At 44.2% G+C, this 17751-nt stretch overlaps 1 protein-coding gene across 1 annotated transcript in view; it reads right to left on the reverse strand.

Moving 5' to 3' along the window:
* LOC109887500 (voltage-dependent P/Q-type calcium channel subunit alpha-1A) overlaps positions 1-17751 on the reverse strand; it is a 167363-nt gene that overhangs the window by 128053 nt on the left and 21559 nt on the right. The window contains 1 exon segment of the mRNA XM_031828066.1: positions 2100-2205. Coding sequence (XP_031683926.1) covers positions 2100-2205 — 106 coding nt within the window.

Genomic DNA, 17751 nt, shown 5'->3' on the forward strand with positions numbered 1-17751 from the left:
GAGATGTTAGACAGTGTGAAGTAAGGCTCTATGGTGCTGAGAGGACAGAGATGTTAGACAGTGTGAAGTAAAGCTCTATGGTGCTGAGAGGACAGAGAGATGTTAGACAGTGTGAAGTAAGGCTCTATGGTGCTGAGAGGACAGAGATGTTAGACAGTGTGAAGTAAAGCTCTATGGTGCTGAGAGGACAGAGATATGTTAGACAGTGTGAAGTAAGGCTCTATGGTGCTGAGAGGACAGAGATGTTAGACAGTGGGAAGTACGGCTCTATGGTGCTGAGAGGACAGAGAGATGTTAGACAGTGTGAAGTAAAGCTCTATGGTGCTGAGAGGACAGAGAGATGTTAGACAGTGTGAAGTAAGGCTCTATGGTGCTGAGAGGACAGAGAGATGTTAGACAGTGTGAAGTAAAGCTCTATGGTGCTGAGAGGACAGAGAGATGTTAGACAGTGTGAAGTAAAGCTCTATGGTGCTGAGAGGACAGAGAGATGTTAGACAGTGTGAAGTAAGGCTCTATGGTGCTGAGAGGACAGAGATGTTAGACAGTGTGAAGTAAAGCTCTATGGTGCTGAGAGGACAGAGATGTTAGACAGTGTGAAGTAAGGCTCTATGGTGCTGAGAGGACAGAGATGTTAGACAGTGTGAAGTAAAGCTCTATGGTGCTGAGAGGACAGAGAGATGTTAGACAGTGTGAAGTAAAGCTCTATGGTGCTGAGAGGACAGAGAGATGTTAGACAGTGTGAAGTAAGGCTCTATGGTGCTGAAGGACAGAGAGATGTTAGACAGTGTGAAGTAAGGCTCTATGGTGCTGAGAGGACAGAGAGATGTTAGACAGTGTGAAGTAAGGCTCTATGGTGCTGAGAGGACAGAGATGTTAGACAGTGGGAAGTACGGCTCTATGGTGCTGAGAGGACAGAGAGATGTTAGACAGTGTGAAGTAAAGCTCTATGGTGCTGAGAGGACAGAGAGATGTTAGACAGTGTGAAGTAAGGCTCTATGGTGCTGAGAGGACAGAGAGATGTTAGACAGTGTGAAGTAAAGCTCTATGGTGCTGAGAGGACAGAGAGATGTTAGACAGTGTGAAGTAAAGCTCTATGGTGCTGAGAGGACAGAGATGTTAGACAGTGTGAAGTAAAGCTCTATGGTGCTGAGAGGACAGAGATGTTAGACAGTGTGAAGTAAGGCTCTATGGTGCTGAGAGGACAGAGATGTTAGACAGTGTGAAGTAAAGCTCTATGGTGCTGAGAGGACAGAGAGATGTTAGACAGTGTGAAGTAAAGCTCTATGGTGCTGAGAGGACAGAGAGATGTTAGACAGTGTGAAGTAAGGCTCTATGGTGCTGAAGGACAGAGAGATGTTAGACAGTGTGAAGTAAGGCTCTATGGTGCTGAGAGGACAGAGAGATGTTAGACAGTGTGAAGTAAGGCTCTATGGTGCTGAGAGGACAGAGAGATGTTAGACAGTGTGAAGTAAGGTTCTATGGTGCTGAGAGGACAGAGATGTTAGACAGTGTGAAGTAAGCTCTATGGTGCTGAGAGGACAGAGAGATGTTAGACAGTGTGAAGTAAGGCTCTATGGTGCTGAGAGGACAGAGAGATGTTAGACAGTGTGAAGTAAGGCTCTATGGTGCTGAGAGGACAGAGAGATGTTAGACAGTGTGAAGTAAGGCTCTATGGTGCTGAGAGGACAGAGATGTTAGACAGTGTGAAGTAAGGCTCTATGGTGCTGAGAGGACAGAGAGATGTTAGACAGTGTGAAGTAAGGCTCTATGGTGCTGAGAGGACAGAGAGATGTTAGACAGTGTGAAGTAAGGCTCTATGGTGCTGAGAGGACAGAGAGATGTTAGACAGTGTGAAGTAAGGCTCTATGGTGCTGTTTGTGTGCATTCATATGTGTGTCTGTGTGAGTGTTTGTGTGCATTCATATGTGTGTCTGTGTGAGTATTTGTGTGCATTCATATGTGTGTCTGTGTGAGTGTTTGTGTGCATTCATGCATGTGTGCGCGTGTACAAATGTGTATGTGTGTATGCATTCGTACGTAGGGGTGTGGGACAAATTCCCATTTGTGTGTGTGTCTGCACATGTGTGTGTGTGACGTACCAGGCGTTCAGACAGAGGAGTCTTGTCTCCATCAGGCAGATGTTGCTCCAGAGCCAGGACAATACAGTTGGCACAGATGGTGGCCAGGATCAACCACTCAAACGGAGTGAGAGAGTACAGTCAAGGAAGAAAACAGGGAGGAGAGCAGAGAACAGACGGAGAGGACAGGAAGAAACCAGGGAGGATGGGAGAAGAGGACAGACAGAGAGGACAGGAAGAGATCCAGAAGGAGAGGACAGACAGAGAGGACAGGAAGAGATCCAGAAGGAGAGGACAGGAAGAAACCAGGGAGGAGAGCAGAGGAGAGACAGAGAGGACAGGAAGAAACCAGGGAGGAGAGGACAGACAGAGAGGACAGGAAAAGGAAAAGGTGGCAGCAATCTGATACTTAACTCAGTTATTCCCGAATGTTATAACATTTATAACAAACGTGTACATCATAATAACATATTTTAAAATCCAAAATATAATAATGAGCCAACAATTAAAGCTCCCAGTCAAAAATAACAACAATATACAGTAGCTATTGGCCTATAATAACCACATGATCGAATACATACCTGTTGAGAAAAGCTCTTGATGAATTATTGGACATGATGCCATGATTCTACAAACATAGCTACCACCTTCCTTACACACAGTATAGTGTTTCCTGAATGGGCTGAGACCTACACATGCACTGTAAACATTAACATATAGCATTGCAATAACTGTGTACAAATACACGAAGGTGACACCTGCTAAATGGGGATCAGGCCAGAAGAAAACCAGCTGTACAACCACCCTGCATATATAGTATGAACACACACACACATCGACACACAGGGTCAGACAGCTGTTCCCTGATGCCTGGTGGGGCCTGTGGTGAGATGTGTGTGTTGATGTGAGTGTAACGTAGTGCAGTGCTGCAGGGCCCAGTGTGAGTGAGTCAGTCAGACATGTACCAGGCATGGTTGTAATGGGCTGTCATTACACAGTTACCCTCACACAGCCCCGCTGCATGTTGATACACACTGACAAACACACGCAGATGATGCATACACACACACACACACACACACACACAAACATACAGTGGGGAGAACAAGTATTTGATACACTGCCGATGTTGCAGGTTTTCCTACATACAAAGCATGTAGAGGTCAGTAATTTTTATCATAGGTACACTTCAACTGTGAGAGACAGAATCTAAAACAAACATCCAGAAAATCACATTGTATGATTTTTGAGTAAGTAATTAGCATTTTATTGAAACCTTTGTTTGCAATAACAGAGATCAATTTGTTTCCTGTAGTTCTTGACCAGGTTTGCACACACTGCAGCAGGGATTTTGGCCCACTCCTCCATACAGACCTTCTCCAGATCCTTCAGGTTTCGGGGCTGTCGCTGGGCAATACGGACTTTCAGCTCCCTCCAATTATTTTCTATTGGGTTCAGGTCTGGAGACTGGCTAGGCCACTTCAGGACCTTGAGATGCTTCTTACGGAGCCTCTCCTTAGTTGCCCTGGCTGTGTGTTTCGGGTCGTTGTCATGCTGGAAGACCCAGCCACGACCCATATTCAATGCTCTTACTGAGCGAAGGAGGTTGTTGGCCAAGATCTCACGATACATGGCCCCATCCATCCTCCCCTCAATACGGTGCAGTCGTCCTGTCCCCAAAGAATGATGTTTCCACCTCCATGCTTCATGGTTGGAATGGTGTTCTTGGGGTTGTACTCATCCTTCTTCCTCAAAACACAGCGAGTGGAGTTTAGACCACAAAGCTCTATTTTTGTCTCATCAGACCACATGACCTTCTCCCATTCCTCCTCTGGATCATCCAGATGGTCATTGGCAAATTTCAGACGGGCCTGGGCATGTGCTGGCTTGAGCAGGGGGACCTTGCGTGCGCTGCAGGATTTTAATCCATGACAGCGTAGTGTGTTACTAATGGTTTTCTTGGAGACTGTGGTCCCAGCTCTCTTCAGGTCATTGACCAGGTCCTGCCGTGTAGTTCCTGGCTGATCCCTCACCTTCCTCATGATCATTGAGGCCCCACGAGGTGATATCTTGCATGGAGCCCCAGACCGAGGGTGATTGAACTTCTTCCATTTTCTAATAATTGCGCCAACAGTTGTTGCCTTCTCACCAAGCTGCTTGCCTATTGTCCTGTAGCCCATCCCAGCCTTGTGCAGGTCTACAATTTAACCCGGATGTCCTTACACAGCTGTCTGGTCTTGGCCATTGTGGAAGTGTATCAAATACTTGTTATCCCCACTGTATGTAGGCGCACACACAAACACACAGACACAGAATGATGCCACACACACAGAGCGATGACACATGGGCTTATTACTAACCATGTTGTATATTTAAACAGATGAATAACTGCTGCTGGCACACACACACACACACTCCCACTCCCACACAGAGGCATTGTTATGGCTAGTGCAGGGATGAGGCCTAAGCAATGATTATGATTCAGTGTGACATCAACGTTTGGCTCTACATACAGAAGGACTGAGGGCAATAAACAGAGAGAGAGAGAGACAGAGAGAGAGAGACAGAGAGAGAGAGAGAGAGAGAGAGAGAGAGAGAGATGAAGAGAAAGAGAGAAAATGGGAGTAGGGGTCCCTACCACATGAATTCATAAACTCACGGGTAGTTCATTATATCTCATGCTGTTTGTCTGTCTCTTGCTCTCTCTTTTCACTCTCTCTTTTCCAGGCTGGCCAGAAGACAGATCCATGGATTTGGAACGTTTGAGAACGTGGATATATATACCTTCACCCTGCTGACTCTATCACTGGGCTCACTCTAGTCTCTACCTGAATGTTCCTGTGTAGGGAACATAGTTAACTGGAAGGTTGGATAGACTAGCATCATCAAGAAGAGAAATAGAGATATGGAGATAACAATCAACCAATCAATCAAACATACAATGAATAAATCAGTAAAATGATGGACACATAGATATTCACAGAAACACGTGTCACTAAGTGCTAGATGGCTTAGACCCACAGTGGGAAGCAGTAGCAATGAAACACTCCCCTAAAGACGAAACGTCAAGAGAAACCACAGAGAATAAACAGGAAAAGGATGGATGTGTGAACATGTAAGTAGTATGTGTGGGTTAGTCCTATATGTCCTATACGTGTGTGTGTGTGTGTGTGTGTGTGTGTGTGTGTGTGTGTGTGTGTGTGTGTGTGTGTGTGTGTGTGTGTGTGTGTGTGTGCGTGTGTCTGTCTGTGCGCGCGTGTGTGTGTGTTGTCCCCATTGTGAAGTGTGTCAAGTTCCCATTCTGCACATTTGGTGCCGGTGTTGTTTTGCACACACACAATCTGCTTATTAATGTGGCCATTGCTCTGATCCATGCTGCCAAGAACCTTCAATTATGAATCTCTCCTTCCTCCCTCCTCACCACACTATATATAGCAACATGACAGAGTTAAAAGCAAGGGAAGACAGGGGGAGAGAGAGAGTGAGAGAGAGGATAGAGAGAGAGGAGGAGGGGGTGGATGTTGCCCTCTGTCTCTCCTGCCTCTTCTCATTTCCTCTTGTCCTCTCTCATATCTCAGTCTCTCTGTCTCTCAGTCTCTCTCTCCACCCTTCTCCCTCACTCCTTTAGCTTTATGGTGTGGAGTGATGTTGTTGATGATGTGTGTGTGCGTATGCTTGTGTGTATGTGTGTGCCCATGTGTGTCCATGAAGATATACTTGTCTGTCTGTATGTGTGAGTGTGTGTGTGTGTGTGTGTGTGTGTGTGTGTGTGTGTGTGTGTGTGTGCATGATGGGGACGATGGGAGATTGACTGACAGTTGTCCTGCCAGTTAAGGAGAATGACCAAACAGAGAAGAGTCTCTGTCCTCAGACTCGAGTTTCACTGAGCTACAATCAGCAACCAACATCAATCTCCATAACACAACCCTTTCCTGTATTGTAGCTTATATATCTTACATGTAACACCGACTGCTGGACACAAACAGCTACAGCAACAGCTCTAACCTATCACACATATCTACAGGGAAAGGATGGGAGGGAGGGAGGGAGGGAGGGAGGGAGGGAGGGAGGGAGGGAGGGAGGGAGGGAGGGAGGGAGGGAGGGAGGGAGGGAGGGAGGGAGGGAGGGAGGGAGGGAGGGAGGGAGGGAGGGAGCAGACCATCTGGTAGCAGACCATTTGGTTAGCAAGAAACACACACACATAAAACTATAGCACACAAGACTCTCTCTCCACCTGTCTCCCCACAACCTCATAAAGTCATTTTGTCCTCTACTTTTTCTCTTTCCCTTATTCCATCCCTCTTTCTTTCTCTCTCTCCTCAGTAAGAGTATATGTATCACTGATACACTGCTATCTCTACGGTTACTAAGCCTCATCACCCTCTCCACTTCCTTTCTATCTCTTTCCCTCTATTCCTATCTCTATTTGTCTATATCAATTCAATTCAATTCAATTCAAGGGCTTTATTGGCATGGGAAACATGTGTTAACATTGCCAAAGCAAGTGAGGTAGACAACATACAAAGTGAATATATAAAGTGAAAAACAACAAAAATTAACAGTAAACATTACACATACAGAAGTTTCAAAACAGTAAAGACATTACAAATGTCATATTATATATATATATATATACAGTGTCTGAACAATGTACAAATGGTTAAAGGACACAAGATAAAATAAATAAGCATAAATATGGGTTGTATTTACAATGGTGTTTGTTCTTCACTGGTTGCCCTTTTCTCGTGGCAACAGGTCACAAATCTTGCTGCTGTGATGGCACACTGTGGAATTTCACCCAGTAGAAATTGGATTTGTTTTCGAATTCTTTGTGGATCTGTGTAATCTGAGGGAAATATGTCTCTCTAATATGGTCATACATTGGGCAGGAGGTTAGGAAGTGCAGCTCAGTTTCCACCTCATTTTGTGGGCATTGAGCACATAGCCTGTCTTCTCTTGAGAGCCATGTCTGCCTACGGCGGCCTTTCTCAATAGCAAGGCTATGCTCACTGAGTCTGTACATAGTCAAGGCTTTCCTTAATTTTGGGTCAGTCACAGTGGTCAGGTATTCTGCCGCTGTGTACTCTCTGTGTAGGATCAAATAGAATTTTTGTTAATTCTTTCCAATGTGTTAAGTAGTTATCTTTTTGTTTTCTCATGATTTGGTTGGGTCTAATTGTGCTGCTGTCCTGGGGCTCTGTAGTGTGTGTTTGTGTTTGTGAACAGAGCCCCAGGACCAGCTTGCTTAGGGGACTCTTCTCCAGGTTCATCTCTCTGTAGGTGATGGCTTTGTTATGGAAGGTTTGTGAATCGCTTCCCTTTAGGTGGTTGTAGAATTTAACAGCTCTTTTCTGGATTTGGATAATTAGTGGGTATCGGCCTAATTCTGCTCTGCATGCATTATTTGGTGTTCTACGTTGTACACGGAGGATATTTTTGCAGAATTCTGCGTGCAGAGTCTCAATTTGGTGTTTGTCCCATTTTGTGAAGTCTTGGTTGGTGAGCGGACCCCAGACCTCACAACCATAAAGGGCAATGGGCTCTATGACTGATTCAAGTATTTTTAGCCAGATCCTAATTGGTATGTTGAAATTTATGTTTCTTTTGATGGCATAGAATGCCCTTCTTGCCTTGTCTCTCAGATCGTTCACAGCTTTGTGGAAGTTACCTGTGGTGCTGATGTTTAGGCCAAGGTATGTATAGTTTTTTGTGTATGCTCTAGGGCAACAGTGTCTAGATGGAATTTGTATTTGTGGTCCTGGTGACTGGACCTTTTTTGGAACACCATTATTTTGGTCTTACTGAGATTTACTGTCAGGGCCCAGGTCTGACAGAATCTGTGCATAAGATCTAGGTGCTGCTGTAGGCCCTCCTTGGTTGGTGACAGAAGCACCAGATCATCAGCAAACTGCAGACATTTGACTTCGGATTCTAGCAGGGGGAGGCCGGGTGCTGCAGACTTTTCTAGTGCCCGCGCCAATTCGTTGATATATATGTTGAAGAGGGTGGGGCTTAAGCTGCATCCCTGTCTAACCCCACGACCCTGTGTGAAGAAATGTGTGTGTTTTTTGCCAATTTTAACCGCACACTTGTTGTTTGTGTACATGGATTTTATAATGTCGTATGTTTTACCCCCAACACCACTTTCCATCAGTTTGTATAGCAGACCCTCATGCCAGATTGAGTCAAAGGCTTTTTTGAAATCAACAAAGCATGAGAAGACTTTGCCTTTGTTTTGGTTTGTTTGGTTGTCAATTAGGGTGTGCAGGGTGAATACATGGTATGTTGTACGGTAATTTGGTAAAAAGCCAATTTGACATTTGCTCAGTACATTGTTTTCATTGAGGAAATGTACGAGTCTGCTGTTAATAATAATGCAGAGGATTTTCCCAAGGTTACTGTTGACACATATTCCACGGTAGTTATTGGGGTCAAATTTGTCTCCACTTTTGTGGATTGGGGTGATCAGTCCTTGGTTCCAAATATTGGGGAAGATGCCAGAGCTAAGGATGATGTTATATCTCTCTCTTTCCTTCTCCTCATCCTCTACCTGTCAAACAGTACAGACATTTCTCCTCTCTCTGCCTCTATCCCTTTCTCTCTCTCTCTCTCTCTCTCTCTCTTCAGATCCACCCCTTTCACCTTCAGCTACTCTCTGTGCTTCCATTCACTCCATTTCTTGTCCTCTACCTTCACCTTCTCTATCTCTCCTTTCTCAACCCCTGGTCTCTCTATCTCTCCTTTCTCTACCCCTGGTCTCTCTATCTCTCCTTTCTCTACCCCTGGTCTCTCTATCTCTACTTTCTCTACCCCTGGTCTCTCTATCTCTCCTTTCTCTACCTTCACCTCCTCTATCTCTCCTTTCTCTACCCCTGGTCTCTCTATCTCTCCTTTCTCTACCCCTGGTCTCTCTATCTCTCCTTTCTCTACCTCTCGTCTCTCTATCTCTTCTTTCTCAACCTCTCGTCTCTCTATCTCTTCTTTCTCAACCCCTCGGCTCTCTATCTCTCCTTTCTCAACCCCTGGTCTCTCTATCTCTCCTTTCTCTACCCCTGGTCTCTCTATCTCTCCTTTCTCTACCCCTCGTCTCTCTATCTCTTCTTTCTCAACCTCTTGTCTCTCTATCTCTTCTTTCTCAACCTCTTGTCTCTCTATCTCTTCTTTCTCAACCCCTCGGCTCTCTATCTCTTCTTTCTCTACCTCTCGTCTCTCTATCTCTTCTTTCTCTACCCCTGGTCTCTCTATCTCTTCTTTCTCTACCTCTCGTCTCTCTATCTCTCCTTTCTCTACCCCTGGTCTCTCTATCTCTTCTTTCTCTACCTCTCGTCTCTCTATCTCTCCTTTCTCTACCTCTCGTCTCTCTATCTCTTCTTTCTCTACCTTTCGTCCCTCTATCTCTTCTTTCTCTACCTCTCGTCTCTCTATCTCTTCTTTCTCTACCTTTCGTCCCTCTATCTCTTCTTTCTCTACCTCTCGTCTCTCTATCTCTCCTTTCTCTACCTCTCGTCTCTCTATCTCTCCTTTCTCTACCTCTCGTCTCTCTATCTCTTCTTTCTCTACCTTTCGTCCCTCTATCTCTTCTTTCTCTACCTCTCGTCTCTCTATCTCTTCTTTCTCTACCTTTCGTCCCTCTATCTCTTCTTTCTCTACCTCTCGTCTCTCTATCTCTCCTTTCTCTACCTCTCGTCTCTCTATCTCTTCTTTCTCTACCTCTCGTCTCTCTCTCTTTCCTTTCTCTACCTCTCGTCTCTCTATCTCTTCTTTCTCTACCTCTCGTCTCTCTATCTCTCCTTTCTCTACCTCTCGTCGCTCTATCTCTTCTTTCTCTACCCCTGGTCTCTCTATCTCTTCTTTCTCTACCCCTGGTCTCTCTATCTCTTCTTTCTCTACCTCTCGTCTCTCTATCTCTCCTTTCTCTACCCCTCATCTCATGTGTCCATTCATTCCAGTGAGAGATGCAGCGTCAGCAAACCCACAGACACAGAGAGGGGAAAGAGAAAAATAGATTAAGAGAGAGAGAGAGGGAAAGAGAGAGAGAGAGCGACACAGAGACACAGATAGAGAGAGAGAGAGAGAGAGAGAGAGAGAGACAGGCAGAGACAGGCATAGACAGAGTTGGCTATCCTAAGGGTGCAAATACGACTGAAAAGAGGTAGAACGAAAGAGAGAGGATCATGTCCTGAAAACTAGAGAAGGAAATGAGTGAAAAATAGAAGTGAGCTGCAAGAAGCAGCAGAGGCAGTGGAGAAACAAGAGAAGAGGGATAAAGAGAGGGATGTGAAAGGATTGCAGTGTTTCTCCTCCTCAGTTTCTCCTCTTGAGTGGGCTCGGGGAAAGTAGGTTACCAGCAGCAGAACACACACACACACACACACGCTGTCTCACACACACAGTACACATGCTGATCATACATGCAGACTGGGCACACTCTCAAGCTCATTAAATGTCATCCGAGTGGCAATGAGAAATAGCAGCACATCAGACCTGACATCTCTCCTTCTACACACACGACACCATCTTGTCTCAGTAGATGATGATGATGTTGTTCCATTCAGATAGGATGGGGGAGGGGGAAGCTAACACTGCTGCTGGCGCTAGTGCCACTTCATGTGACCAATGTGACACACACACACAAATGTACAAATCCAATTGCATGTACAAACACACACATATGCCAGAACACACACTACAGCCAATACTACCATCTGCGCCATTTCCTATCCAAACACACACAAAAACTATTTACACACATATTTGCCAATACCCCAACCCCAATCCCAACTCACACACACACACACACACACACACACACACACACACACACACACACACACACACACACACACACACACACACACACACACACACACACACACACACACACACACACACACACACACATTATACCAATTGCCCCTCTTCCATCTTCCCCTACATAAACATAGCCAATAGCCAATAGCCAATAGCCAATAGCCAATAGCCAATAGCCAATAGCCATATACCCAAGCTGCTCCTCTATTAACAGATCAAACCAAGCCTGCAGGTCATGTAAACCATTCAGCATCAAACACATGAACAACCAACACACAGCTGAATGGGTCCCTTTTTCATGTCTCTCCATACATGTATGTTCCTGTGAGTTCATGTGGGATGAATGTTTGTGCTCTGCATATGTGTTGTGTTTGTGCATGCATGTGTGCATATGTGTTGTGTTTGTGTGCATGCGTGCATATGTGTTGCGTTTGTGCATGCATGCGTGCATATGTGTTGTGTTTGTGTGCATATGTGTTGTGTTTGTGTACATGCGTGCATATGTGTTGTGTTTGTGTACATGCGTGCATATGTGTTGTTTTTGTGCATGCATGCGTGCATATGTGCGTGTGTGGATGTGCATGTTTATGTGTACTTCATTGTGCATGTGTGTGTGTCTGTGTGTGTGCATGTGCTGACCCTCTGCTACAGTCTCCACCATCTTCTCCCCTGTCACTAGCTACACTAAGAGACGAACAGAGCCTGTGGTCATAACTTAACTGATATAGCCTCCCCCTTTTCCCAGTCACATCCCTCTTCCCCTCTCTCCTCCCTCCGTCTCTCTCTCCATCCTCTGTCCATCCTCTGTTATATAATACGCATGGTATGGCTGGGACTCGATAGTCTAAAATGGCCTCCTTTCCTCATCTCCTTTCCTTATACAATGCAACGCTTTGATATTATTTGACAGAACGGCAGAAGGAGAGACTGGGAGGAAAATGGAAGAACAAAAAACGTGTGATTTCACCTGGCTATAAAGAGACTTGGAGCCATTTGGACAAAGATTCATCTAGGGGTTTGTCTGGTCAAATAAAGGCATAGTATAGTATGCTGTATGTATGCTGACATTATATACTGCCCCATGCACACTAGCATCAGTACATCAGCTTCTATATGATAGTGGAGAAATAGTATCAGTCTCTAGCTATAAACTACAGTTTTTAACAATCACTTTGGCACTAATTTCAGAACCTTGTGGTCATTTTTCAAAACTCTAGACACAAAACTCACAGAACGGTCATCACTTGTAACACAGGCTGTCCAATGTTCAAAACATTGCATTGTACATTCATATCTTTAAAGAAAAAGAAACCTTGCACTTGCAGAATCATTGGTTCAAATAACTTATTTATCATGAAATACCATAGGAACATTCATTTAGATCACCCACACACAAGATACCGATAGTTTCACTGTGTAGTTGTTCATACAATCATTAAATATTGCAGTACAAAATATGTGATACATGTTTCATTATGCTACTATACATAAATACATCACTGTAAAAGGACTAGTAGAGAGAATATTACTCAGTGGAATCATTGAACAAAATATGACATTTATTGATGAAATACAATGAAATCACAACATAGGTTTCTTTCTCTTTTCTTTGAATCAAAACAAAAATAATTAGCTAAAAAAATGAAAAAACAGTTAAATGCAGTGGATGTTTTCATTAGCCAAACATCTTGGGAAGAATCTTCGGGCATGGTGAATCCGGGCCTGACACTGGTCTGCCGTGATGTCATTGCATGCGTCATCCATGGCCTGGAGAAGGGTGGCTTGTTTGTGAGGGCGCCTATCATATACCTTCCACCTCCATGTGGAGAAAAATTCCTCAATCGGGTTAAGGAAACGAGAGTATGGGGGTAAGTACAGGGTGGTAAATTGTGGATGGGCCTGAAACCATGCTTGCACCATTTGAGCATGGTGGAACCTGACATTATCCCACACAATGACATAGGTCATGCTATCAGCTCTACATACCTGATTTAGCTCATCAAGGAAGGTTACATTCGAACAGTGAATCATGTGGCTGCCTGCAACTCAATATATAGAGCATATAGAGTAGAAAGCTTTAGATGTTGTTCGACCAAACATTAGAACAGGTAAGATGAGTAATCTAAACAACTTTGACCGTGGTATGATTGTTGATGTCACACATGGTGGTTCCAGAATCTCAGAAACAGCTACCCTCCTGGGATTTTTACGCACTACAGTCTCTAGAGTTGACAGAGAATGGTGCGATAAACAAAACACATTCAGTGAGCGGCAGTTCTGTGGGCAAAACACCTTGTTAATGGGAGAGGTCAGAGGAGAATGTCCAGACTCATTTCAACCTGCTCAAATAGCAGCGGTTTAAAACAGTGGTGTGCAGAAGGGCATCTCTTAACGTAAAACACAGTGAATAATTCAGGCTGTTGTGGAGGCAAAAGGGGGTCCTACGCAGTACTAGATAGGTGTACCTAATAGTGGCCGGTGAGTGTACAGTAATGTCAAATCTGAAAACACGGTCTGGAAAAGTGGTACATGGGACCATAGAAACAGTGTCTGAAAAGAATGATGATGAAATATTGCATCAAATGATAATGTAGTCCAATGTTCCACGGTAGTTGGTGTCAATGGATCTTGTTATCCTGAAACTTTCATGATCTAAACATGGAATATTGTTTGTCAGTTTCCATACAACTCTGCATTAAGAGTAATGCAACAGTTACGTATCATTTTGAGCAGTTTTGAGTTAGATAATTGTAATGAAATGAATAGACAGTCATTTCAGATGTAATGTGTGAATTGCATTTTGAAATGGTAATACTTTGATGTTAAGTTGTGTCATTTTGAACAGGTGATTTTAGTTCATTGAACAAATGATCTTAGCTTTATGTGCATTGTATCCAAGCAATTGGAAAAAGTGTTAAAAGAGTTTTGAAAAATTTGCATTTTGATCATTAGTTGTGAGGTTTGTGTCTAGAGTTTTGAAAAGTGTCTAGAGTTTTGAAAAATGACATCAAGGTTTCGAAATTAGTGCCAAAGTGATTGTAAAAAACGGTATAATACCTTCTACCTCTAGCCTCAGTTTAGCCTCTGTGGCTGTACCTGTCCCTGCAGCGCCTGGCCTCACTCTGGCCCTCTCTAGCCCATACGTCTCATGCCCCTGTGTCACACTTGTCACTGTCACCTTTTGTTATGCTGTGTGTGTGTGTGTGTGTGTGTGTGTGTGTGTGTGTGTGTGTGTGTGTGTGTGTGTGTGTGTGTGTGTGTGTGTGTGTGTGTGTGTGTGTGTGTGTGTGTGTGTGTGTGTGTGTGTGTGTGTGCGTGCGTGCGTGTGTGTACTGCAGGTAGAGGCAGGTGTCTACACAGAGAGCAGGTTTGTCTGGTAGCAGCATGACCATGTGACTAAAGAAGTCGAGCATGAAGAAGCCATCCATTAACAATGCTCTCTCTCTCTATTTTTCTCTCTCCGTCTATTTCTCTCTCTCTGTCTTTGTCTTTGTCTTTGTCTTGCTGTCTGTCTCTCTCTCTCGTTATTTCTCTCTCTTGCTCTCCCTCTTTGTCTCTCTCGTTCTCTTTCTCCGCACTCTGCACCCGGCTCCCAAAAATAGCATTGCTCCACGTCACCCCCCGCTCCCCACAAGCACACGTACACAGACACACACATACTCAAATACACACACATATACACACACACATATGCACACACACACATATACACACACATATACACACTGAAATACACACATACAGTACCAGCCTGCCATCAAAACGGAATAATTCAGCAGAAAGCTAGAATGCAAGACTGAGAGATGGAGAGAGAGAGGAGGGGGTAGTGAAAGGGAAGGGTATAGACAGAGAGAGAGGGAGAAAGAGAGAGTAGCATTAGATATCTAAACATGATATACACTGGTATTTGGTGTTTGGTATTTCATTAGGATCTCCATTAGCTGTTGCAAAAGTAGCATCTACTCTTCCTGGGATCCACACAAAACATGGAACATACAGAATGACATAATACAGAATGACATAATACAGAATGACATAATACAGAACATTATTAGACAACAACAGCCCAAGGACAGAACTACATACATTAAGAACACCTTCCTAATTTTGAGTTGCACCCCCTTTCGCCCTCAGAGCAGCCTTAATTCATTGGGGCATGGACTCCACAAGGTATCGAAAGCTTTGCACAGGGATTCAGGCCCATGTTGACTCCAATGCTTCACACAGTTGTGTCAAGTTGGAAAACCCATCAGCGTTGCAGTTCATGACACACTCAAACCAGTGCGCCTGGCTCCTACTACCATACCCCGTTCAAAGGCACTTACATCTTTTGCCTTGCCCATACACCCTCTGAGTGGCACACATACACAATCCATGTCTCAATTGTCTCAAGGCTTAAAAATCCTTCTTTAACTTGTCTCCTCCCCTTCATCTACAATGATTGAAGTGGATTTAACAAGTGACATCAATACGGGATCATAGCTTTAATCTGGAATCACCTGGTCAGTCTATGTCATGGAAAGAGTTGTTAATGCTTTGTACACTCAGTACATTCCCCAGTGCATTCAGAAAGTATTCATTACTCAGTACATTCCCCAGTGCATACAGAAAGTATTCAGCACTCAGTACAATCCCCAGTGCATTCAGAAAATATTCAGCACTCAGTACATTCCACAGTGCATTCAGAAAGTATTCAGCACTCAGTACATTCCCCAGTGCATTCAGAAAGTATTCAGCACTCAGTACATTCCCCAGTGCATTCAGAAAGTATTCAGCACTCAGTACAATCCCCAGTGCATTCAGAAAGTATTCAGCACTCAGTACATTCCCCAGTGCATTCAGAAAGTATTCAGCACTCAGTACATTCCCCAGTGCATTCAGAAAGTATTCAGCACTCAGTACAATCCCCAGTGCATTCAGAAAGTATTCAGCACTCAGTACATTCCCCAGTGCATTCAGAAAGTATTCAGCACTCAGTACAATCCCCAGTGCATTCAGAAAGTATTCAGCACTCAGTACAATCCCCAGTGCATTCAGAAAGTATTCAGCACTCAGTACATTCCCCAGTGCATTCAGAAAGTATTCAGCACTCAGTACATTCTCCAGTGCATTCAGAAAGTATTCAGCACTCAGTACATTCCCCAGTGCATTCAGAAAGTATTCAGCACTCAGTACATTCCCCAGTGCATTCAGAAAGTATTCAGCACTCAGTACATTCCCCAGTGCATTCAGAAAGTATTCAGCACTCAGTACATTCCCCAGTGCATTCAGAAAGTATTCAGCACTCAGTACATTCCCCAGTGCATTCAGAAAGTATTCAGCACTCAGTACAATCCCCAGTGCATTCAGAAAGTATTCAGCACTCAGTACAATCCCCAGTGCATTCAGAAAGTATTCAGACCCGTTCCCTTTGTCCACATTTTGATACGTTACATCCTTATTATAAAATTGATTAAATAAAAAAGTGTCATCAATCTACACACAATACCCCATAATGACAGAGTGCAAACAGGTTTGTAGAAATGTTTGCAAATGTATAACAAATAAAAAACAGAAATGCCATACTTACATAAGTATTCACACCCTTTTCTATGAGACACGAAATTGAGCTCAGGTGCATCCTGCTTCCGTTGATCATCCATGAGATGTTTCTACAGCTTGATTTGAGTCCACCTGGGGTAAACACAGTTGACTGGACATGATTGGAAAGGCACACACCTGTCTATATAAGGTCCAACAGTTGACAGTGCATGTCAGAGCAAAACTGAGCAATCTGGGGAGAAGGGCCTTGGTCAGGGAGGAGACCAAGAACCCAATGGTCACTCTGACAGAGCTCCAGAGTTCCTCTGTGGAGATGGGAGAACCTTCCAGAAGGACAACAATCTCTGCATTACTCCACCAATCAGGCATTTATGGTAGAGTGGTCAGACGGATGCCACTCCTCAGTAAACGTCACATGACAGGCAGCTTGGAGTTCCCCAAAAGGCACCTAAAGGAATCCCAGACCATGAGAAACAAAATTCTCTGGTCTGATGAAACCAAGATTGAACTTTTTGGCCTGAATGCCAAGCATCACTCTGGAGGTGGCAGCATCATGCAGCATCATGCAGCCGGGATGTTTTTCAGTGACAGGGACTGGAAGACAGGATTGAGGGAAAGATGAACGGAGCAAAGCACAGAGTGATCCTTGATGAAAACCTGCTCCAGAGAGCTCAGGACTTCAGACGGGGGCAAAAATTCAACTTCCAACAGGACAACGACCCTAAGAATATCCTTGCGTGGCCCAGCCAGAGCCCAGACTTGAACCGGATCGAACATCTCTGGAGAGACTTGAAAATAGCTGTGCAGCGACGCGCCAACCTGACAGAGCTTGAGAGGATATGCAGGGAAGAATGGGAGAAACTCCCCAAATACAGGTGTGCCAAGCTTGTAGCACCATACCCAAGAAGACTTGAGGCTGTAATCGCAGTCAAAGGTGCTTCAACAAAGTACTGAGTAAAGGGTCTCTAAATGTGATATTTCAGTACATTTATTTGTAATACATTTGCAAAAATGTTTTTAAAAACCTGTCATTATGGGGTATTGTGTGTATTGAGGGGGGAAATTATTTTATCCATTTTAAAATAAGACTGTAACGTAATAAAATGTGGAAAAAGTCTAGGGGTCTGAATACTTTCCGAATCCACTGTATATCCAGACTACAGATACTCATTACATGGGTGGGCCTGGCTAAGCTATAGCCAGGTCAACGTAGCCTGGTTTTCAGACTGGGTGAATTTACATTTCTAATGGATAATAAAGGCCGGGATGGTCATGGAATTTTGGATGATGGTTATTGGTCAGACAAAATAACCGTGGTCAT

Source organism: Oncorhynchus kisutch, linkage group LG6 (genome assembly GCF_002021735.2).
Source record: "Oncorhynchus kisutch isolate 150728-3 linkage group LG6, Okis_V2, whole genome shotgun sequence".
In the NCBI taxonomy this organism is placed as follows: domain Eukaryota; kingdom Metazoa; phylum Chordata; class Actinopteri; order Salmoniformes; family Salmonidae; genus Oncorhynchus; species Oncorhynchus kisutch.